General features: G+C 42.3%; 1 protein-coding gene across 1 annotated transcript in view; it reads left to right on the top strand.

The window, feature by feature from the left end:
- LOC134453354 (short transient receptor potential channel 7-like) overlaps positions 1 to 23752 on the top strand; it is a 30076-nt gene that overhangs the window by 5734 nt on the left and 590 nt on the right. The window contains exons 5-11 of the mRNA XM_063204231.1: positions 2249 to 2460; positions 3686 to 3940; positions 12986 to 13168; positions 13722 to 13886; positions 17064 to 17280; positions 20357 to 20590; positions 23679 to 23750. Coding sequence (XP_063060301.1) covers positions 2249 to 2460; positions 3686 to 3940; positions 12986 to 13168; positions 13722 to 13886; positions 17064 to 17280; positions 20357 to 20590; positions 23679 to 23750 — 1338 coding nt within the window. The remainder of the gene's footprint in view (positions 1 to 2248; positions 2461 to 3685; positions 3941 to 12985; positions 13169 to 13721; positions 13887 to 17063; positions 17281 to 20356; positions 20591 to 23678; positions 23751 to 23752) is intronic.

Below are 23752 nucleotides of genomic sequence, written 5' to 3'. Positions count from 1 at the left end.
AGCACAGTGACAGAGAGAGGCTCTACTCTACTGCTAACCACCAGTAAAGGCAATCACCCACAGTATGGTCGTCCCTTTTAGTCCCTTTATTTGATAAAGCAAGTGGAGAGGAGATATGAAACGATGGGGAAATGACCTCAGGTTGGATTCAAACCTGGTTTTACCTACTGTAGATGTATGCTGTGATGCCTTCTACTGAGTCATGGCAGACACACCCAAGGGCCAGTAGCCTGGAAAACCAGCGCCAACTGCTGGACGGCAAAATGTTTTGCCAGGCTACAACTCCATTTAGGTTGGTTTATCAGGCTAAAGGGCCAGGGCAACTTGAAGAGTAGATAGGAAATGATCAGGAGAGAGAGATGCGTATGAACCTGGGTCCCTATAGGCCAGGGGTGGGGAACCTTTTTCATTCAAGGGAGCACTTCAAATTCATCCGAGGGCCGTAAAAGTCCTCTGAGGGCCGTATTATGAACATAAACCAGGATTTTCCCCTGCACTTAAGGCCTATTTTGAAGGCAGCCACCTTTAAAATAGACCCCACCGTCTCTAGGTCCCCTGAATATAACTTAATTGTATTGCAAATTAATTTTCTAAGGTTCCTTTACAAAATATGCCACATTTCATGTGAAGCTGCATAACTTCAAAGTTATATGGGGGGGATAAACTGGCTTCAAGGGCCTCAAACGGCCCTCGAGACATAGGTTCCCCACCCCTGCTATTGCAATAATTGCTTCATGTGGTATGGGTTCTATTACAGTGCACCACAGCACACACACCACAGGGAAGGATGGACTAGAGACTGTACAGATGCACTGTAGATTACAGGACTGCAGGTGTATATCCCGCCCTTACCTCTACCTACACCTCCATCCATGGCTGAAGTGCCCTTGATTAACCCTTGTAAGGTGTTCGTGTTTTGCTTACATAGAAGGTGTTTGGGTCAATTTGACCCGGGCATATAGGAAAAATAATGAAACATTTAAAAAATCAAAAGCTCATATTCACCCTCATGTTCCCCTCACCCTGCCTGTGAATTTCTGTTTATTTATGTTTTTGAGAGTGGGAGATACAGAGAGAGAAAGATAAGGAGAAGGTGAAAAAAGTGAGTAAACTCAATCCAAACTCTCAGATTGAACAACTAGTGCTCTTATCGCACAAGGTTGAAACATTGATGCACAACTGAAGGACTGAACAATATCTGCACTTCTTTTTCCACATACTTCACTCTCTGCCTTGTCTTCTCAACATGTGATCACTGTTGTATCAGAGAGTTTCGAAAATATTGATGTATAAAGCCCCCAAAGTGATACGGGTCAAAATGACCCGGGAACACCTCCTGTGTAATAGAAATGTGCAGGGGGGGTTAGCAAGGGGGTGTCACTAATTTACTTTTCAGATTCATGTTCCTCACTTGAAAATGAGCCAAAGCAACTGAATCTCAGTGTGAAAGAATAATAACTGATATTATTTTTCTCAAGCTAAAAACGGAAAACGGGTCAAAATGACCCGAACACCTTACAAGGGTTAAGGCAGTGTTTCTCAACCTTTTTTAGGCGAGACACCCTTTCAAATCATGAAAAATTTTCAAGGCACCCCAATACAACAAGCCGTAACATGGCATCGCATCCGATACCACATAAGCTTAGAAAAGTAACACATTTGAAGACGTCACACAATCCATGTTCGAAGTTGCAGCTGACTGGGGCGACCTATATTTACTTTAATGTGCGTAAATGGCTGGTGAAAGATTCCACTGACTAGCATTATCTTATCAATTTAGACAAATATGTATTATATTACATAATTTATTTATCAGCCACGTTTCCGCGGCACCCCCTGTTGAGAAACACTGGGTTAAGGCACCTAACCCAAACAGTGAGTTACAGTCGTCTGACCTGGGAGCAGGACTAGCAAATGACCAGATGAAAAAAGAGAAAAAAGTCCGCTTCAACCAGGGGTTTTTTTTTGCTCCCGCTTGGGCTTTTTTTTTGTTTTTTTCCGTGACGTTTCGGGGAATCACCCTTCGTCATGGAAAAAAAAACAAAAACACAAGTGGGAGCAAAAAAACCCTGGTTGAAGCTGACTTTTTTCTCTTTTTTTTATAAGGCACCTAACCCTACATTGCTCCAGGGACTGTAGCAAATAGCCTATAATATCTGTAAGTCGCTTTGGATAAAAAGTGTCAGCTAAGTGTAATTTAATGTAATGTAAAAAAAACCAAAAACAAAAAAAAACGTATCCTTTAAAGGTTATGTGCGCATTGTGGAGGCCATCTTGGCGCACCCAGCGTTCGAGGGCGGCCTGCGTCTGACACTGAGCCCTCTAGAGCAGGAAGCGCTGGGCTGTGTGGCCGACGAGGGGGGCGCCGCCGGGGCCGCCGGGGCCTTCTACGCCTACGACGAGGACGGCACGCGCTTCTCGCAGGACGTCACACCTGTCATCCTGGCCGCCCACTGCCAGGTACTGTTGTCAAATCACATCCTTCATGACCATTTGATTCCATATAGATTTTTTGGTAACACTTTATTTTAGGGATACATCTATTAGCACTAATACATACAATGTTAATGCCTGCATAAGTAACTTGTAAGGCATGTACTAAGCAAACGCTAAGGCCTACTAGGTCCTTACTAAGGTTAAATTGGTTATAAATCCCTTATTGTGCATGAACAAGACATTTGCGAATACATGCCTAACAAATGTTTCATTTTGCTTTGTACATGCCTTACAAGTTACTTAAACAGGGACATTGTATGTATCAGTGCTAATAGATGTAGGCCTATCCCTAAAATAAAGTGTTACCGATTTTGTTTAGGCTAATGATTCGATTATTTTGTAGATACTTTCGATTGATTGAATTGTGGGCTGTTGGATCGAAGCATCAATTTAAATCGATTATTATTTGAAGAGTTTTGTTGCAAAGTGACGTATATCCATTTTGGAACATTTTAGGAAATTCACATTTTTGTATTGGGCATTCCATTGAATTGCATTACAACATTGTTTTCAAAATATTTAAATGGCAAGAATTCATACATAGATGATGGGATTTCTGAACAGTCATTTCCAATAACAAAATGCAAAAGTGAAAAATGGTGGATATGTCGTTTTCCAACAAAATACTGCCAGGAGTACGAGATTGTGCACATGCTGCTGCTCAAGGGAGCACTCATTGAGAAGCCCCACTACTTGTAAATCACACCCTTCATGGCGAATCGATATCGATATCGATTTTTTAGGCTAACGATTCGATTATTTTTTTAAATACTTTCTAATAATTGAATCGTTGGCCGTAGGATCGATGCATCAATTAAAATCGATTATTATTTTACACCCACCCCCACCCCCCCCCCCCCCACTGCCAGGAGTACGAGATCGTGCACGTGCATGCGTTTTAGGCTAACGATTCGATTATTTTTAAAATACTTTCTAATAATTGAATCGTGAGCCGTAGGATCGATGCATCAATTCAAATCGATTATTAAACTTCAAGAGAGTCCTTGTGCACAATCCCTCAGTAATGTAGGTGCAGGTGTGAGGCAGGAGAAGGTGAATCAATGAACAAAATTAAAAAAACACCACACACTGCTTACTTTTCTTTTAAAGAAAAGTAAGCAGTATGCGTTGTTTTTTTAATTTTGTTCAAATCGATTATTATTTACACCCCCCTCCCCCCCACTGCCAGGAGTACGAGATCGTGCACACGCTCCTGCTCAAGGGAGCACGCATCGAGAAGCCGCACGACTACTTCTGCAAGTGCGGCGAGTGTGGCGAGCGGCAGCGGAGGGACTCGTTCAGCCACTCGCGCTCGCGCATGAACGCCTACAAGGGCCTGGCCAGCGCCGCGTACCTGTCGCTGTCCAGCGAGGACCCCGTGCTCACCGCGCTGGAGCTCAGCAACGAGCTGGCACTGCTGGCCAACATCGAGACTGAGTTTAAGGTGAGACGCAGATGGACACTTTCACTGTTATTATTTCTATTATTGTAGTGTCTACATTCTTTATTTATCTTATCTCTGTTACACGTTGAATGTTAAATGTTGAATGTTAAATGTTAAAAAAAATTAATTAATTTATTTATTTATTTAAAATGTTAAATTCATTTGTACTGTATTTATTATTTATTATTGTCCATTGTTACCAGTCCATCACTGTACCTGTCCTTTCTGCACTTTATGTCAGTCTGAAAAATGTCCGTTTGTATATGTCTTGTCCTGGCATGGTATAGAGAGAAAACGTAATTTCATTTTTCCTTCTATGTCTAAGTGACAATAAAAGCTGACTTGACTTGACTTGACAGACAGACAGGACAGAGAGCACTGAGACACATCGGAAGACAGAATCAGAGACAGATAGACAGGATCACAGACAGACATGCAGTACTGTGCCTGTGGACAGACAAGCAAACACACCTCATGTAAACTCAGCAACGAACTAGCACTGCTGGCCAACATCGAGACCGAGTTTAAGGTGAGACGCAGACGGACAGAGAGACAGACATGATAGAGAGACAGACATGACCGACAGAGGCAACTCCGGAAGATAGGAAGATAGAAAGACAGATATATAGGGTCACAGACAGTGATTTGTATAGTGCATTTGTCATACACAGACATAATTCAATGTACCTCACAAAAAAATGAAAGGAAAAAGAAAGGAAACAAGAAAGAATTTGAGTCAAAGAAAATTAATAACACATCATTTAGAGCTGATAAGTGATGGCATCTTAGAGCAGGGGTTCCCAACCTTTTCCAACGTGGGGCCCCCTCGAAATTGTCACAAATGTTCAGGGCCCACTTCTGACAAAATACAGAATAAAACTCAAATGACAAATAAATCAATAGCAACACACACCACAATATGATTATAATTTGTAGAAAATGATTTCAAGGCCCACTTGGAATACCTTCAGGGCCCACCAGTGGGCCCCGGCCCATAGGTTGAAAATCACTGTCTTAGAGCATTCAGCTCATTCAAACTCAGCAATGAGCTGGCTCAGCTGGCCAATGAGACTAAGAGTTTAATGTGGGAAAATGAGACAGACACAGAGGCAGACAGAAGCACAGACAGACAGGAACACAGACAGACATAGGCCTACTAGACATACTGGATACACAGACAGACAGACATAGGCCTACTAGACATACTGGATACACAAACAGACAGACATAGGCCTACTAGACATACTGGATACACAGACAGACAGATATGCATGCGGACAGACAAATACACCTCATTTCACTGCCCTTGTGTAAGCTGCCACCACAGATGTAGATGGACATACTGTACCAGGGGACACACAGACATATATACTGTACCAGTGGGCACACAGACATACATGCTGAACCTGTGGGCACACAGACATACATACTGAACCTGTGGGCACACAGACATACTGAAAATGTGGACACACAGACATACTTGGGAACAGACAGACACACCCATGCTCACTTCACTCATGGCAAGGAGCTACAGTATCGTAGCCAACTCCACCAGGTTTGAGATGAGGCTTGCTACCCCTTGGGCTCACCCCCCCCATGTGAGTTGGCACAGCTGGCCAATCTAGAGACCAATCAGAGAGCTAGACACATAGGTACACAGGCATGATAGACTAGTTTTTCTCAACGGGGGCGGTATAGCCCCCCAGGGGGTGTTGGGCAGCTCTAGGGGGGCGTTGACAAGGATACAGCGGAGAGGGGGCGGTGCTTAGTTGTCATTGGGGGGCATTAGTCCATTTCATTTATTAATACTAAGCGGGGCATTGGGAGACTTATGATGAGGTCAAGGGGGGCATTGGGAGACTTATGATGAGGCCAAGTTCAAGTTCAAGTTCAAGTTCAAGTTCAAGTAGCTTTTATTTGTCCCAGTTGGGCAATTGTTTTGCAGCAGTAGTAGCACACAGACACATACACACACACACACACACACACACACACTTCCATAATACATTTAAGAACACATAGTAGGTAAAGGATAAGGGATTAAAAATAATAAATAGTGCATGAATAAATACATTTTGTCTTAGGAGTTGCACAGAGTAAAATTTAAAAACATAAAAGTGCTGGAGGAGTGAGGTTCACAGTATAAAAGGTTCACAGTATAAAAAGACCTGCCTAAAAGATAATACATATAAAATACACACCTGACCTATGGCTATCTGCGCTCTTAGTGGAATTTAGCAACTGGATGGCAGAGGGTATAAAAGAATTCTTGTATCTGTTTGTCCGGGCTGGTGGATATTTAAAACGGGAACCAGAGGGTAAAAGCTGAAATTCATTCTGCAGGGGATGGGTGTAGTTGTCCAAAATGGCTTCAGCCTTCCTGGTTGCCTGTTCTTCATACAAGATAGTCAGGCTTTTTTGTTGCACACCTGATGAGGCCAAGGGGGCGTTTGTTCAAAAAAGGTTGAGAACCACTGTGATAGACAGACATTCATGTGAACATACAGACAGACGTACGCACTGATGAAGGCTTGATAGCCGAAATGCGTTTGCTTTTTGGACATGGTGGTAATATAATTAAATAATGAGACGCAGTTTGTGAGTGTGGATTTTTCTTCCTTAAACATACAGACAGACACATAGCCTACCGTATGCATACACACAGCAGATGTATAGGTGTGGATAGGCAGACTGACAAATGGAGAGACCAGATGGCAACAAGCTCTCGCGGTTTGCCAAAATGCTGGGGTGAGACACACAGACTCATAGGCACACACACAGGCACAGGGCAGAAAGCACATAGACTCATAGTCACACAGGCACAAGGCAGAAAGCACATAGACTCAGTGACACACAGGCACAAGGCAGGAAGCACATAGACTCAGTGACACCAGGGCTGTCGTTAGGCCTATTTTAGAGGGGCTTTAGCCCCCCCTACATTAGTATTAGCCCCCCTTAAACGATTTTGCAAAAAAAAACAAAAAACATTTTTTACATTTTTCCAAAAACAAATGCAGTAAAGCACTGAATACGAACCACCAAGAAAGCATGTTAATCTGAATACAAGTTCCTGTTTGCTTATTTATTGTTTAATGCCACTTATATCCTACTGCACAGCAATTAAAAGCAGGGTTGCACAGCAATAGTTATGCAGGGGGGCGGGGGGGGGGGGGGGGCAGGTAGAGGATTGTGCTTTGTGACTAACAACACCTCGAGAAAAGTGTAATTACTTACACGGATGAAATCTTCAGACCCAAAGTACCAATTTTCACTCACAATACCCGTGTAATAAATCAATTTGACATTGTCTTGAAATTATAGTTGAGCTTTAATATTTGTCTTAACAGTTTGAAAACACACATGAACTGATCAAAATAGCTACTAATGGAGTAAATATGACCAAATATCTGCCGAGGATGCATAGTTTTCCAAGTAAGGAACCTGTTTGAATGAATCTCTTCCTGACCACTGCTTCTCCTGGAGACGAGCAGTTAATAACTCCTTAAAGTTCCTAGTCCTTGTGTAAATTATGCTCTCTGCATTTTTATCTAATCATTTTAACTTCCGTACATAATATTCATCAGTTGAAACATTTTGAAATGTTTTGTTTAGCTTACATATAAGGAATGTTCATTAAAATGTGAATAAAAAAAAAATCAGTGTGTTTAAAAATCGGTATGGTGCTCTTAAAATAATTGTTCAAGAAGACGCTTTTGCACACCTCTGTAGGTGGGCAGGTGCGTAGGATATTATCCCAGTGGGGTTGTCATTCAAGTGTAAAGAAATTCTGCATACTGTCCATTCCACCAACAAACTTTAATACAACATGAAGAAGGTCGGATGACAGAAACAATGTATTAAAGTTTGTTGGTGGAATGGACAGTGCACAGGATTTCTTTGCTCTTAAAATAATGAATTCATAGACAAAACCTTAGCAGGTGAGCTGAAAAATGTTCGGCGCGCGCTATATCACGAAAATAGAGTTTAATGTGAGCAACATCATAGACAGACACATACGTAGACACATAGACAAACACAGGTAGACAAACACACACACATACACAGACAGAGACAGATAGAAAGATACACAGACAAATTGACTGGCAGACTAGACAGACAGGCATGTCAATCAGACAAACTTGTGACACTTGTCATACACGTGTGGGCAGTGACACACATATGGACAGACTAGATTGGAGATTGAATTCACTCTGCTACTCTCGGGTCGACGCTTCAGGACATTAAACTGCAGACTGAACCTACTGTATGTAAGAACTACTCTGCCCCAACTGTCATAAGATTGCTTAATGACAGATAGACACATCATACTCAAGTAGTGCACAGTCTTATGTTTCTCTATGTTTTCTATGTTTTCACCGTTTTATGTTTTTTATGTTATGTTGTATGCTGGGTATATGAGTACTGTATGCAATGCAGTGCATGAAGCCTAGTGGTGTGCATTGGCACTGCCCTCATGATTCGATTCAATTGCAGTTCTGGAGGTAACGCTTCGATTCGAAACGATTCAATCCAATTCTACAATTACATTTTCTAAAGAAAGGGAAGTTTTTCACCAGTCATGAGGCAATACAAGCCGTTAGATACTGAACAACATTTTATTGGCTGTTTCCTGTATCAGTCTTACCATTTTCAATGCTTTGAAGTGCTTTGATTTAATTAAGCGGGCTTGCGGAGCAAGAGCAGAGCTCTTGCAGAGCAAGGCCCGTTTATAGTAATCTCTAAGTCCTGTTTCATTTATTATTGGTCTTGTGCAGGGGGACAGTAAAAATAGAAAATGGATCTCCTCCTAGGCCTTTCGAGATAGAGACACCGTTCAAACACTAAAACGACCGGCTCGGCTTGGAGATCGCGTCTCGTTATAGGCTTCTCCGTGTCTCTTGTCGTTTTCCCGTTTTTGGCGATTTTGTTAAAGCCTGGGTCTCTATGGTGGGAAAACTATGGTGGAACCTTCATGAACCAAAGTTCCGCCACTCTAGAGATTAGAGTGTAGGAGGCTTTTTCGGTCATAAAACATCAACACTTTCACCTAGAAGTTTAGTTGACGCGTTGTTAGCGAGCTCTATGGGATGTCTCCAAATTGTGAAAGTTTCATCTCCCAACTCCCAATACTTTTTAAATGGCAGGTTTGTAAAAAAAAACAGGCCTGGCTCTATGGAGAATCCCATTCTTTCGAAAAGTGCATTTTTCAAGAGATCAGCGCATGTCCCACACGGAGGTCCATTTGTGCCTGAAATTTTTAACCTATAAACTTCATTCAAAGACTGTTAGAGAGATCACAAGCATGACTCCGATCTGTGAAAAGGACACGTGCCAACTCCTTTTAGTTTTTTTTACAACGATGTTGTAAAGACAAAAAACTCATTCTCATTTTTCTCCCCTGTTAAAGGCTCAATTACTAACTGTCTTTCAGTCAATCACAACAGGTGCAGCCAGTGAAGGATTCCATTTCAACTGTCACTGTCTCAAGATTCCATTCTTAACGAGCAGGTGCGAGCAAGCATTCTAGAAGTCTATTGTTGAGCTCTGCAATGCAATTTAATATAGTCTTGCTGGACTATGCATGACAATTAGCTGCTTGGCTTAGTGGTAATGCATGCCGCTGCTTTAGAGATGGAGGTTGAGGGTTCGAAACCCACCTGAAGCCATGTTGATTTTCTAAATTATATCATATGCAGCGTTCCTTGGCCGACTTAAAATGCCATGTATATCATTTAGTATGGATGGCAAATGTGCTGAATTACAGATATTGAGGTTGGGGGTTCGAAGCCCAGTCAAAGCCATGTTGATTTTCAAAATTACATCATATGCAGTGTTCCTTGGCCAACTTAAAATGCCATGTATGTCATTTAGTATGCATGGCAAATGTGCTGGATTACAGATATGGAGGTTGGGGGTTCGAATCCCAGTCAAAGCCATGTTTACTTTCAAAATTATATCATATGCAGTGTTCCTTGGCCAACTTAAATGCCATGTATGTCATTTAGTATGAATGGCAAATGTGCTGAATTAGGGATATGGGGGTTGGAGGTTCGAACCCCAGTCGAAGCCATGTTGATTTTCAAAATGATATCATATGCAGTGTTCCTTAGCCAACTTAAAATGCCATGTATGTCATTTAATATCAATGGCAAAGGGGTTGGATTACAGATATGGAGGTTGTGAGTTCGAATCCCGCTCGAAGCCATGTTGATTTTCAAAATTATATCATATGCAGTGTTCCTTAGCCAACTTAAAATACCATGTATGTCATTTAGTATATCCCCAAAACGCAGAGCTACAACACTTTCAAGATGGCTGAATCCAAGATGGCTGAATTGTTTGGCCCATAACTTCTGACTGGGTGGATGGAGTTTTTCCAAGATTTCTTTTAGCTTTGTTTTCTCAATAGTACTTTTTTCATCTCTGCCCCAAAAGGCAAGCCCGCTTCCAGCATTTTCTGTGAGAATGCATTTCTAGTTAAAAGTTCATTTGCTTCAGAAATATCCACAGAAGTAATTGAAACTTGAAAAAATATGCTGCATCGATTATGGCACTTGCGAATCGATTATTGAATTGTCTTGCCCCAAATTGCGATGCATTGTCGAAACGATTATTGTTGACACCACTCCACCAAGACAAATTTCTCCATTGGACCAATTAAAGGACCAGTTCAGTCAATTTCAATATGCTGCTGTATTGCTCACGCTACCCTTGACTTGTCAGTACCCGGTGATGCCACATTTGTCGGCTAAGCCCTTTCCGAGATATGAGCTATTCTAATGGGGGCAGCGTTTGTTTACATTTTTTTTTATTAACATAGGCCTACTCCAAATATTTTCCCATAAGGTGCGGCTGTTTGCTAGTCGTCTGCTGATGTCGTATAACCTTTCGGATGTTTTTGGGAATAAATAAAAATGTTTTTATGAAATGTAAACAAAGAGCTGCCCCCATTACAATGACCAAGATCTCGGAAAAGGCTGAAGAAGAAGAAAAAAAAACCTCAGATACTGACAAGTCCAGGGTAGTGTGAGCATTACAACTGCATGTTGAAATTGACCAAACTGGTCCTTTAAGTACACTCTACACTCTACTCTACTACTCTGCTAAACAGACAGGCACTCTGGCACACTCTCAGCCAACTCACATAGACTCTGTCCTGAGGCAAACTGTGGTGGATTAGAAGAACTTGTCATCATTTGCAGGAGCTTACCTGTAATATTCACACATTAGGAGATTTGTTGTCAATTGCGTGACAGCACTAAGTCCTTTCATTTACGCTCTAATCTAATCCGTGATTATATAACGCAGCCACAACATGGCGCCCTCTGGCCTAATAAACCAGCGACTCAGACACACAGTCACACATTTCCAGACCAGAGCGACACATTCAAACATTAAAGGTGCACTGTGTAAAATGTAAAATCATACTGCCCATTCACAATTGTTACCTTTTTCATCAATACTTACCACTACCATCACATTTTAAGTGTTAATTATAACCGGGAAAATTGCACTTTCGAAGTAAACTTGAGTTATTAATTCGTAATTAATCATAAAAAAATCGTCATGTGAATGTAGGGTTTGAAAGGTGCAGGCCCTGTCTTAAATTACATGGATGTAAGAAAAAAATATGGTAGAGCTAGGCCTACAGTACTCCAAATACAGTGTGTTAGGGATCGTTGCACATGTTCATAATGGGAGGCTGTCAAACCTTACACTATATACAAATGGATACAATGAGGGGGTCTTCTGCGCTTTTAAACATTTTGTTTATGGGAGCATTCATTCTTTCAAATAGAGAATCCCTGACACATAGCACTGAAGATTACTCATGCAAATTTAATCTCTTTAGTATTAACACATTCTCTTTCTCACACACACACACACACACACACACACACACACACACACACACACACACACACACTACACACGCACACACACACACACACACACACACACACACACACACACACACACATTGTTTTGCCATCTCTTAATGTGTGCTAAATTTGACGAGTTCTTTTCCTCCCATCAGCCGTCCACAAGGGAGCGATCCAGAGAGGGGTTTTTCTCATCTCACGTCTGTTGACTTCTGTCATTGTTTTAGTGAGCTGTTAATTGAAAACGCTCCCCAGAGAACCCCCATTTGAAACACCTCGACTGTGAAGCGCCGCTCAACTGATAGTCTTTCCCACACGCCTGCAAGCAAGTCGTGGAAAAATTCAAGAACACCCTGTCAGTTAAACATTGTCTACAAGATACATGCACGTTATGAAGGGAAAAAAAAAACAGAACAAGTATTGACAGATCAAGAATTTCTCTTGGTGTCGAATATAATGAGAACAGACATTGCTTTGTCTTTGTCTATTCCCCCCCAAAAAATATATTTGATATGGAGGTGTTTGGAAAGTCCATTGGGATATCAAGTCATTTTCTTTGGAGTAGGTAGGTTGGGCAGCTGGCAGCAGGGTAGACTTCAGCATCAGAGTGATGATCAGAGAGAGACCCATCGCTTCGCATCTCATCTGTTGTTCAGAGTGAGGCGTTGTCCCGGGAGGCTCGTTTCATTTCCCCTATCTATCTTCACACATCAGCCTCCATGCTCCCGCCGTACTGTACTGTACTGTACACCTACCCAGCCTGCGCCATAAATCTACTTTGGTCATTTGTAATGTGGACTGACTGCTGGAAGACAATCTCGAGGCGTGATGCAAGTTTCTGTTCTTTTGATAAAATGAAAGGAACTCCTCTCTAGCCTGTATATATTTTTCTCCCATGAATTGCTGGCTTTGGCTACTTCAATTTTTTATATGTATTGTGTCACGGTCGAAGAGCAACAGCTACAAAAAAAATTAGGCTGTAACATAGTCAATGTTTGATCAAACAGCTTCCTTGGCAGAGGTCTGCACTCTCTGAGTGCATTTCTAGTTTATATTATTATAATGTGTGTTTTTTATAGCCTGTTTTTATTCGTTCCTGTTTCCATGCGTTATTATTATTATTAATAATTAATAATAATATTATTATTATTATTCTCCACAGAACGACTACAGGAAGCTGTCCATGCAGTGTAAGGACTTTGTGGTGGGAGTGCTGGACCTGTGCAGAGACACAGAGGAGGTCGAGGCCATACTGAACGGGGACGTGCACCACGACCCGGACAGCGAACACAACCGCCCATGCCTTAGCCGCGTCAAGCTCGCCATCAAATACGAGGTCAAAAAGGTAGGCTAACTCAACCCTTCCTCTGAACTTGCGCCTTCAAAATCATCTCAACGTATTTCTAAGTATGAATTTTGCAACATAATGACAACCACCCATGCCTTAGCCGCGTCAAACTCGCCATCAAATACGAGGTCAAAAAGGTAACTCAACCCTTCCTCTGAACTTGCGCCTTCAAAATCATCTCAACGTATTTCTAAGTATGAATTTTGCAACATGATGATGTTGTATATCACTGGATAGTCTCTTCTACCAATTTAATGACTTAACACCTTATGCTTTGTGTGTATTGTGTACTGTACATAGGCTACATTTTACACTCTTTTAAGTCGTTGAACCACTTGAACCAAGGCCTATCTATGCCTGAGATTGTCTCTGTTTATGCTTGTGTAGGCAGTGTACATACACAGTACGCGTACACTCACAATACAGTATATATACAGTAGTTAGAGAAAATCGCAGTATAATATTCTACTGGTCTTGTGTTGATAATATTTCCCTCTTGTTCCCTCTATGTCCACCGGGCGGTCGCCATGGTGATATGGTCTGGGCGTAGTTCGTGGCCCACCCCAACTGCCAGCAGCAGCTCCTGACTCTGTGGTACGAGAACCTGCAGGGCCTACGGCAGCAGTCCATGATGGTCAAGTGCTGGACGGTGCTGGGGGTGACCGTGGGCCTTCCCTTCCTCGCCGTGTCCTACTGGATCATGCCATGCAGCAAGGTAGAGCCTGAGCCTTAGCCAGGCTGTGCCCTCCTAGTGACGCAACACTTTCAGCGTTGCAACTAGTCAGGTCAAGAGCAATGCAAGTACTTTCTGAGTTCCCGAAAATAGGGGAACTCCTCCCACTTTGTCGATAAGCAAACAACCATAAGCAAGCCAAGGGAGGCAGGTCAACCATGCCGTTTGGGAAATGTTAATTGTTATGCTCTTGGTCAGACCAAGTCTTGAAGAGATTTGAACGTCGATGATAATCAGGCTAACTGAGCCTGCCTTAGGCTCCCTTTTACTGTGCACACCAAACACTCATTTAAAGGGACACTGTGTGAGATTTTTAGTTATTTATTTCCAGAATTCATGCTGCCCATTCACTAATGTTACCTTTTTCATGAATACTGACCACCACCATCAAATTCTAAGTATTCATTATGACTGGGAAAATTGCACTTTTCATACATGAAAAGGGGGATCTTCTCCATGGTCCACCATTTTGAATTTCCAAAAATAGCCAATTTTAGCTGCAAAAATGACTGCACTTCGATCCTACTAGAAAATATTTGTTTATTACTTAGTAAACTTTAATTTAAAGATCAAATGTGGCAATAGGCAGCCCAGTTTCAATGAGCAGCATAGTTGCAGTACCTTTTTTGACCATTTCCTGCACAGTGTACCTTTAGGACACCGCACACTGCTTGCCTACTATTCTTTTTCTTACTTTATTTTTCGAAAAAGAACAGTAAGCAGTGTGTGCGGTGTCTTTTCAATCTTGTTCATTGTTCACCTTCTCCTACCTTACACCTGCACCTGCATTGCTGAGGGCTTGTGCACAAGGACTCTCCTGAACTAAATGAATTGCTCCATGGCAAGAGATGTACAGTATTTCTCCCCACTGGCATCAAGATAGGAAAAATTATGCCCTTAACTGAAATAATCCAGCATTACCGATACGAAAATTAGGGAATGCTGAAATGTCCAGTAATCCTTAGCAGCATCATTCTAATGTTGTATATTTTACATTATTTGTGTTGTTTGCAAATTTCCCAGATTTCCAGTAACATTTTACATCACGACTTTTTCTTTGTTATTTATAGTTTAATAGTACAGTGTATTTTCCACTCATTTTAATTTTCTTTATGTTGCATCATTTGTAGAGACGTAACGATATTGTATCGAACAAGAAACCGCAGTATGCAGAGAGGCGATACTATATCATGGTACAATTCACCCTTCATTTCAGATTTTTTTATTTGTAATTTTATTTTATAATGTTGCCAAATTTGAAAAAAGCAAATTAATAAATAAAAAAAAATACATTAAAAAAATGTTGAGGTGTATCGAACCGCAGGTCAAATATCGTGACACGAACCGAATCATGAGTTGTCAGTATATCATTACAGCCCTAATCATTTGTACTATTCATGTCACGTTACATTACCCCTCATTTTAATCTTCTATATGTTACATAATTTGTGTTGTTGGCAGAATGCTCAAATTTGCTAAAGCTGATATTTTCTTTGTTATTCTTAGTCTAATAGTACAATGTGTTTTTCACTCATTTGATGATGGTTTAATTCCTGTGTATGTCCAATATCCATGTCCATGTCCATTTTTGTCACGTTTTTTGGTACAAGGTGTGTCTTAGGGTAAATGCGCCACCTACTAGAAGAAATTTCCCCCATGGGGGATAATAAAGACACTACTACTACTACTACTACTACTACTACTACTTCTACTACTCATTTAAATTTTCTTTATGTTCAACAGAAAGGGGTCAGTGTTTCCCACAGATATTTTGGAAACTATGGGGGCAGCCTGGAATTTTTTATTTCCGGGGGGGGGGGGGTCTTTTCACGCGGGCCTTTTTTTGGGGGTGGGGTGGGGTGGGGGTATTCACGCAGTGTAAATGCAATATGGCAAAACAATGAGTACAGAATGACATTGGCGCATGGAGAAACTATAGGCCTAGGCCTACACTTCAGCCATTTATATTTTGAGAAATAAGGCTACATATTATTTTACCCATGATCTTAGTAGCTTACATTGTCATTTCTATATTTTTTAAAAATGCAGTACAGTGAATCATTTCTGTTTACAACACAGTTTCATTCGTACCTCATGCAGGGGTCTATGTAATGAAAAAATAATAAAGCAAAATAGGAGCAGAGATAAGAATTTAAGAGTAGCCTACTGTGAAATTGTTAACGCATCAAAAAGGGTCTAAGAGGGTAGGCTATGCCTTTTCTCCACACACACATAGGCGTACACATTCTACATGAGGGGTGTCACAGGGCCAGTTTTTCAAAATTCCTCCCATTAAAAGGGCTGAACAACATATTACACATTTATGTCTATATTCACATTCATTACACATTCATTTCTATATGCAGCCCGATGTCTCCTCTGCCATGTCAATGAAGGCCTGTCACCTAACTCATTACAACTGTAAAACAAAGCCTGGGGAGTGTTAGTAAACTCATCCCAACTGTCCCTTCTCTGAAGTTTTTTTTTTTATTATTGCTCCCAAACCCAAGTTAACTACAACAACTTGACTAGGCTTTTGATCCCTCTGTCTTTCAAGCACTTGTGGTTTTCTCTATAGGGTGTATTTACTCCAGGAGGAAAATGCGAAGGAAATCGTAATTCAAATCGTTTTTAACAAAAACGGAAATCGTTAAAAAAAAAAAAGAAGTACCAAAAAAGAAAAAACATTTTTTTTTTTTTTTTACATTTTCGAAACTATGGCGGCCAAATTTAAACTATGGCGGGCCGCCATAGTTTCCTCAATGTATGGGAAACACTGGGGGTGCACCTTGCATCAAAGTACTTGTGATGCAAGGTGCACCCCTTTCTGTTGAATTTTGAGTGCTTCATTTGGGCCAGCGCCCTTTCAATTCATCAAGAAACCCTGAGTGAAGCCTGCTACCCAGTGGTGTAGTCTACGTAGAACGCAGGTATACGGAGTATACCCACTTCTAAATTTTAGGGGCTTCAGTATACCCACTTAAAATTGATTGATCCATTATTTGGAAAAGCATAAATATATACAGTATACCCACTTAAAAAAAAAATGCTCGAATATACAGTATACCCACTTGAAAAAAGTAGACTACACCGCTGCTGCTACCTGCTAAACGTTTCTTTATGTTGCATCATTTGTGCTATTCATGTTCTACCCACCAGCTTGGCGAGATGCTCCGTAGCCCCTTCATGAAGTTCGTGGCCCATGCAGTGTCCTTCACCCTCTTCCTCTGCCTGCTGGTGCTGAACGCCTCCGATCGCTTCGAGGGGGTGCGACTCCTGCCCAACGAGACCCTCACGGACTACCCGCGGCAAGTCTTCCGTGTCAAAACGACGCAGTTCTCCTGGACCGAGATGCTTATCATGAAATGGGTTCTTGGTACGTCTATGGCTGACTCTGGCAGTTCGGTGTGTGTGTGTGTGTGTGTGTGTGTGTGTGTGTGTGTGTGTGTGTGCGTGTGTGTGTGTGTGTGTGTGTGTGTGTGTGTGTGTGTGTGTCTGTGTGTGTGTGTGTGTGTGTGTGTGTGTGTGTGTGTGTGTGTGTGTGTGTGTGTGTGTGTGTGTGTGTGTGTGTGTGTCTGTGTCTGTGTCTGTTTATGTACGTATCACTAAGTTCTCATTAGGATGCAAAAGCCCGGCAAAGTGTCCTATTTGGGGACCAAATTGCTGTTCCCACAAATTCAACAGTGTTTTTCTTTGTCATTTTGTTGTAATTGGTAAAACTTAAAGTACAAAAAAATATATATATTTACTGACAGGTTGCTTAGGGTTTGTTTTGGTTTGGGCATAATTAGATATAATTTAGTTAGATATGAGATATGTCTCCACAATGAACAAAAGTAAGCTTGTGTGTGTGTGTGTGTGCGTGTATATATCTGTGTGTGAATGTGTGCATGTGTGATTTGTTTGTGTTCTCTCTTCCTGTGTGTGTGTGTGTGTGTGTGTGTGTGTGTGTGTGTGTGTGTGTGTGTGTGTGTGTGTGTGTGTGTGTGTGTGTGTGTGCGTGTGTGTGTGTGTGTGTGTGTGTGTGTGTGTGTGTGTGTGTGTGCGTGTCTGTGTCTGTGTCTGTGTCTGTGTGTCTCTGTTTGTGCGTGCGTGCGTGCGTGCGTGCGTCTGTGTGTGTGTGTGTGTGTGTGTGTGTGTGTGTGTGTGTGGTGTGTGTGTGTGTGTGTGAGTGTGTGTGTGTGTGTGTGGTGTGTGTGTGTGTGTGTGTGTGTGTGTGTGTGTGTGTGTGTGTGTGTGTGTGTGTGTGTGTGTGTGTGTGTGTGTGTGTGTTTGTGCGTGCGTGCGTGTATGTGTGTGATGTGTGTGATGTGTAATGGCAGCATCTGTTGGACAGCGCAACAGGAGCCCAGTCAGTCAAGGCCAGACAGTGCAGTACACCTTCTGCCTTTTAGTTCCCTGCCTCTACGCCCCCTGTTCCATCACTAGCCATTTGATCTCCCAGTCAGGCACACCACATGGTGTTGTACAACCTCACACCTGGGTGAAAAACAGATTTTCGTGGTAGATTTTCTTCTTGCCTTTTACACTTGGTGTAACATGCTTTTTTTAGAAGGTTAACTTCTGGCTAATCCACTCACATTTCCTTCATCCTCACCTCAGTACTACTCAGTTCTACCACACACACATTGATGGCTTTACATTACACTATCCGGTAACACTTTACTTCACGCCGGCGTCATACGCATGACATAACAGTGTCATAACAGTGTCATAATAGTGTCATGAATGAGTCATAAACATAATGCCAATGTCATAAACGTTTCATGAACATGAAAAGTTGACATTGTTAGGCCTGTCTTTGTCATAACTGAATTTCACCTAAAGACAAGTCATGCAATGTTTATGACATTGACATAATGCTTATGACACACGCATGACTGCATTATGACAATGTGATGACACCGTTATGTCACACGCATGACGCCGGCATCAAGTAAAGTGGTATCCACTATCCAAAGCGATTTGCAATTACCATAGGGTATTGGTTACAGTCCCTGGAGCAATGTGGGGCTAGCTGTGTGCCTTGCTCAATGGCACTTTGGCTATGTATGAAGGTGTTGGTATTGGGTGGGAATTAAAGTGAAAAAAGTTGAAGCCCAACTGTGAAACTCTAACTCCCATTGTCATTGTCACACAGCACTCCACAGCAGACAAGTGAACACTGAACACTGCACAGAACGGAATTACATGTTTATGCCTCACTGGTGCAAGAGGGCAATTGAATGCAGCCCTCTGATCCAGACCAACTCTCTAAGCATGGTAACCATTAGTGGTGTGGATTGGCACTGCCCTCACGATCCGATTCGATCACGATTCGGGAGGAAGCGATTTGATTTAATTCGACTCTATGCGATTCGGTCCGATCCTATTCAATTCTACAATGCATTGCAATGCATTACATTTCTACTGAAAGCAAAGCAAATGTTTAATCAGTCGTGATGAGGCAATACAAGTCAGATACTGAGCAACAATTTATTGGCTGTTTTCTGTATCAGTCTGTATCAGTCTTGCAATGTTTTGAAGTGCTTTTATTTAATTTAACATTCATTTGCTCCCGAAATATCCATGGAAGTAATTGAAACTTTAAAAAAAATGCCGGATCTATTATGGAACTTGCCGGATCGATTCAGGATCGTTCATGCCCCGCATTGGATTGCATTGCCGAATCGATCATTGTTGACACCACATGTAACCATGTTTGCCACCAGGGCTCTAAATCAACACCAGCCAACTGGCTAAAAGCTGGAGAACACTCAGTTTGGCTGTTGGAAAAAAAAACTTGTTTGACCTACTAGTGAGGGTGTGTTTGGCAAGTAATATTAACATCTACAGGCCATTTTGGCTGGTGATTTTTTAAATGTGGAGCCCTGGTGCCACACAGCACACACTGCACTCACTGCCCCCTCTCCATATGCCCCTTATCATGAGGTTCAGGTATATCTTTACGTACATTAAAATTGCATCTATAGTGGCTTTCAAATAAATAAATAAATAAATAAGAAGCTTTATTTGTATCTGCCTTTGAGCTGCCACAGTAAAATCTTATTTAGTCAGTCTACCTTCTTTTTAGTAATAGCCTGCTATTCACATTTCATTTCTTTCTCTCATTTGATGATGACTGTGTATGATAATGTGTCTTATACAGTAAATACCTTGGATTGATTGATTCATTGATCTTTGTATCCTGTACCCATCCTATTTCTAGTGAAAAGGAAGAAAGGAGTCGCACACTGAAGCTGAATGCAGAATCAAAAACTGTATTAAAAAAAGCCGAAAAAAGTAAATAAAACCGGCAGACAGGGCTCTTCTGCTCTTGGAATTACGCACCGAGCGAAACGCTCAGGATAAGACATTGGCGCAGACGCCACCCCACCACTACTATCCCATCCTATTTCTAGGCGTGATCTGATTGATCTTTGTATCTTGGCGTATACCCATCGTGTTTCTAGGCATGATCTGGTCGGAGTGTAAGGAGATCTGGGCAGACGGGCCGCGGGAGTACATCATGCACCTGTGGAACGTTCTGGACTTTGGCATGCTGTCCATCTTCGTGGCGTCCTTCACGGCCAGGCTCATGGCCTTCCTCAGGGCCTCCAGGGCTCAACTCTACGTGGATCAGCATGTGATCGCTGAGGACCTCAGCAACGCCTCCCTTCCAGAGGACGTGGCCTACTTTACCTACGGTCAGTATTTTATTTTTTATGTTTTATTTTTATATGTAGCTTTTCATTTTACTTTAATTGTAAATTAGTGCCTAATAGATTAATTGTTCAGAACAGTGGCCACTGGGGGCAGCTAACAGTGAGGACAGCCATGGCTCAATGGTTAGAGTGCTGGCCTTTAGATCAGGGGGGTGCAGGTTCAAATCCCACCCTTACCAGCACCTTTTATACATGGCTGAAGCACCCTTGAGCAAGGCACCTAACCCCACATTGCTCTAGGGCCTGTAACCAATGTCCTGTACTTTAAAAACTTTTAGTCGTTTTGGATCAAAAGCATCAGATAAGTGTAATGTAATGTAATGTAAAAGTAGGCTGCGGTCTAAATGTGAGTGACACAACATGTTTTCTGCTGTCCGATTACAGAGCTGAGATCAAGCCATGGTGAAAAGAAAGATGATGGTGTATTTGTACTGATATTAGCCGTTTTCATTGAGTGGCTCTTGTTCTTGTTACTGACAAGGGTCCAAAAAAAAATAACACATGGATTGTAGACATCAGGGCTCTAAACATTTTTTTTCATCATCAGCTGTAAGGTAAATGGGCTGCATTTATATAGCACCTTTCCACTCCCTCGAGCACACAAAGCGCTTTACATTGTATGCCTTTCATTCACCCACTCACATACCAGTGGCCGTGGCTGCCACACAGGGTACCGTACCACCCTGCCACCAGGAGCAACTTGTGCTCAAGGACACATCGATGGAGTCAGGCCAAGCAGGGCTTGAACCTGCAACCTTTGGGTTGCCAAACGGCTCCTCTACCACCTAAGCTACCACCGCCCTAAGGGCTAGTAGACGTTTTATGTCACTAGCCACCTATACACTCACTATGGTCTAAGGGGCTACTAAGTAGAAGGCTACTAAGGAAGAAGATATAGACTCCCAAACTATAAAACAAATAGGTTCAAATTTCCAATGGTCCCCTGGTCAATTAAACTGTTAAATAGTAGGTCTTAGTGTGTGCGTGTGTGGGGGGCGGCGGGGGGTTCCTTATTGATAGGGGTGTGTGCCATATGGTTGTGCAATATATTTGGTTGCAGTATCCTGGACGAATGTTGTGATGATTGGCCAAGATGAAGTAGGATACGAACAACAGCTGTCTGTTTACATGTTTACATGTTTCCTTGTTTGTTGTACATGTGTAGTATTTGTCTGTCTACTATGCTGTACTGTTTTTCTTTTTGGTATTATATCACACGCTCATGCCCAAGCAAAATATCTCTCTTGTAGAGACAATAAAGGATTATGTTATCTTATAGTTTTCTTTTCTTCAAGACAAACTGAATTTTCACCATATAGCCAGATGGCAGGTGTTTATTTAGAGCTCAGGTTGACATGTATTTGAAAATCCATATTAAAAGTGGAAAAACAGATGTACCAAGTAGGACTGCAAAGACCAATATGGAAAAGTTAGATGGTAAAAGTCTGCCACCTTGTGGTTGCTCTAATGCAGGGATGTCAAATTCAGGCTCGGGGGCCAAATCTGAATTAATGAAAGCCCAATTTGGAAACACCAACTCCCGTTGTCATTGTGACACAGCACTCCACAGCACACAAGTGTTCACTGCACACAATGGAATTGCATTTATGCCTCACCCGTGCAAGGGGGCAGCCCAATGGTGCACGAAAGGGAGCAGTGCGGCGGGACGGTACCATGCTCAGGGTACCTATTGTAGGAGGACGGGGGAGAGCACTGTTTATTTACTACCCTCACCAACCTGGCAGGTCGGGAGTTGAACCAGCAACCTTTGGGCTACAAGTCTGTCTGACGCCCTAACTGCTTACCCATGACTTCACAAATTTGGCCTGCGGAGTCATTTTTATTTGGCCTGCAAGATAATTTCAATATGCAGTACACATTTCAAATGTGTATTTCAGTTGGACCATACAGCATTAACAGAGAGAGTAGAGAGAGAGAGGTTCCATTGGCCCATTGTTTCCGGGTTCTATTATTGCAAGGGGGAATCCCCCTTTAGGCAGCCCTAGGCAAACCTAAGGACTGTTCTATTTAATTCTAGGAGCATTTAGGCAGACCGGAACCTGGTCATGTTAGGTGCCCATAGCAACCGATTATGTTGGCATATCTCTATATACTTAAAGAATCTCTGGCAAAAAATCTGGCAAGACTTGAACATGAAACTCAGAGGGTCACTGGAATATGAGTGGGCCCAGGCCAATGAAACAGCTCACATATGTGCGCCTGAACCAAGGAGAGTAGAGACAGGAGGGCTTACTGACGTCATAACAGCGTAGTACAAAATGATGGCGAGGAGAGTACAGAAATGTTATTCTTCTTCTACGGTCAGTATTGGAAGCATCAGGGAATCATGCAATGCCACTTCCGCGAGGGTCGGAGTGTGGAACAGGTCATAGGACAGCGTGAATGTTTGTCAGCTGTCCTTAATTACCCCCAGCAATTACTGCTGACCAACAGCTGCAGTTAATTTGGCCACAAATTATCCATCATGGTGTCGCCCCCACTGACCATGCGCAAGGGAGTACGGAAATTGTATCCATCGCACCCACTTACCAATGACCATGCGCAAGGGAGTTAATTTTCCATCCACTCGTGTCCTCAGGTAACGCCCCGTACTACACCATGGCCAATGCATTTCCCCCCGAGAGATTGTTCTTCTGTGTCGAGTTTCTTTGGCCTGAACACAATATGCAGGCACATTCAAACTACTATGATGGGAAAGAGCATGTGTGAAATTTAGCCATGAGTATGAAGTAACTATGAATATTAGTCAATTTTTAAATAAATATTGAGTTCAGCCTGCGACTTTGTTTCAGAATTTGATTTTGGGGCCCTACCGTGGCTGATATGGTAGGGCACACGTTTACCCGGGTTCGATTCCCGGTTCGCGTCCTTTGCCGGTCCTTCCCCGTCTCTCTCTCCCAGCTCACTTCCTGTCTCTCCTCCACTGTCCTGTCTCACAAAAAAAAACAATAAAGGCTGAGAATTTGATTTTGGCCCTCAGTCAATTTGAGTTTGACACCCCTGCTCTAATGCCTTGTTGCCACTTTGGCTTTTGGCCCCTCGCTTTCAGCCAGGAACAAGTGGCGTCCCTCCGATCCACAGCTCATATCCGAGGGGCTGTACTCCATCGCGGTGGTCCTGAGC

The sequence above is a fragment of the Engraulis encrasicolus genome, chromosome 7 (assembly GCF_034702125.1).
Source record: "Engraulis encrasicolus isolate BLACKSEA-1 chromosome 7, IST_EnEncr_1.0, whole genome shotgun sequence".
NCBI classification, from domain to species: domain Eukaryota; kingdom Metazoa; phylum Chordata; class Actinopteri; order Clupeiformes; family Engraulidae; genus Engraulis; species Engraulis encrasicolus.
Note: the sequence above shows the minus strand (reverse complement) of the source record. Positions and strands in the feature narration are given on the sequence as shown.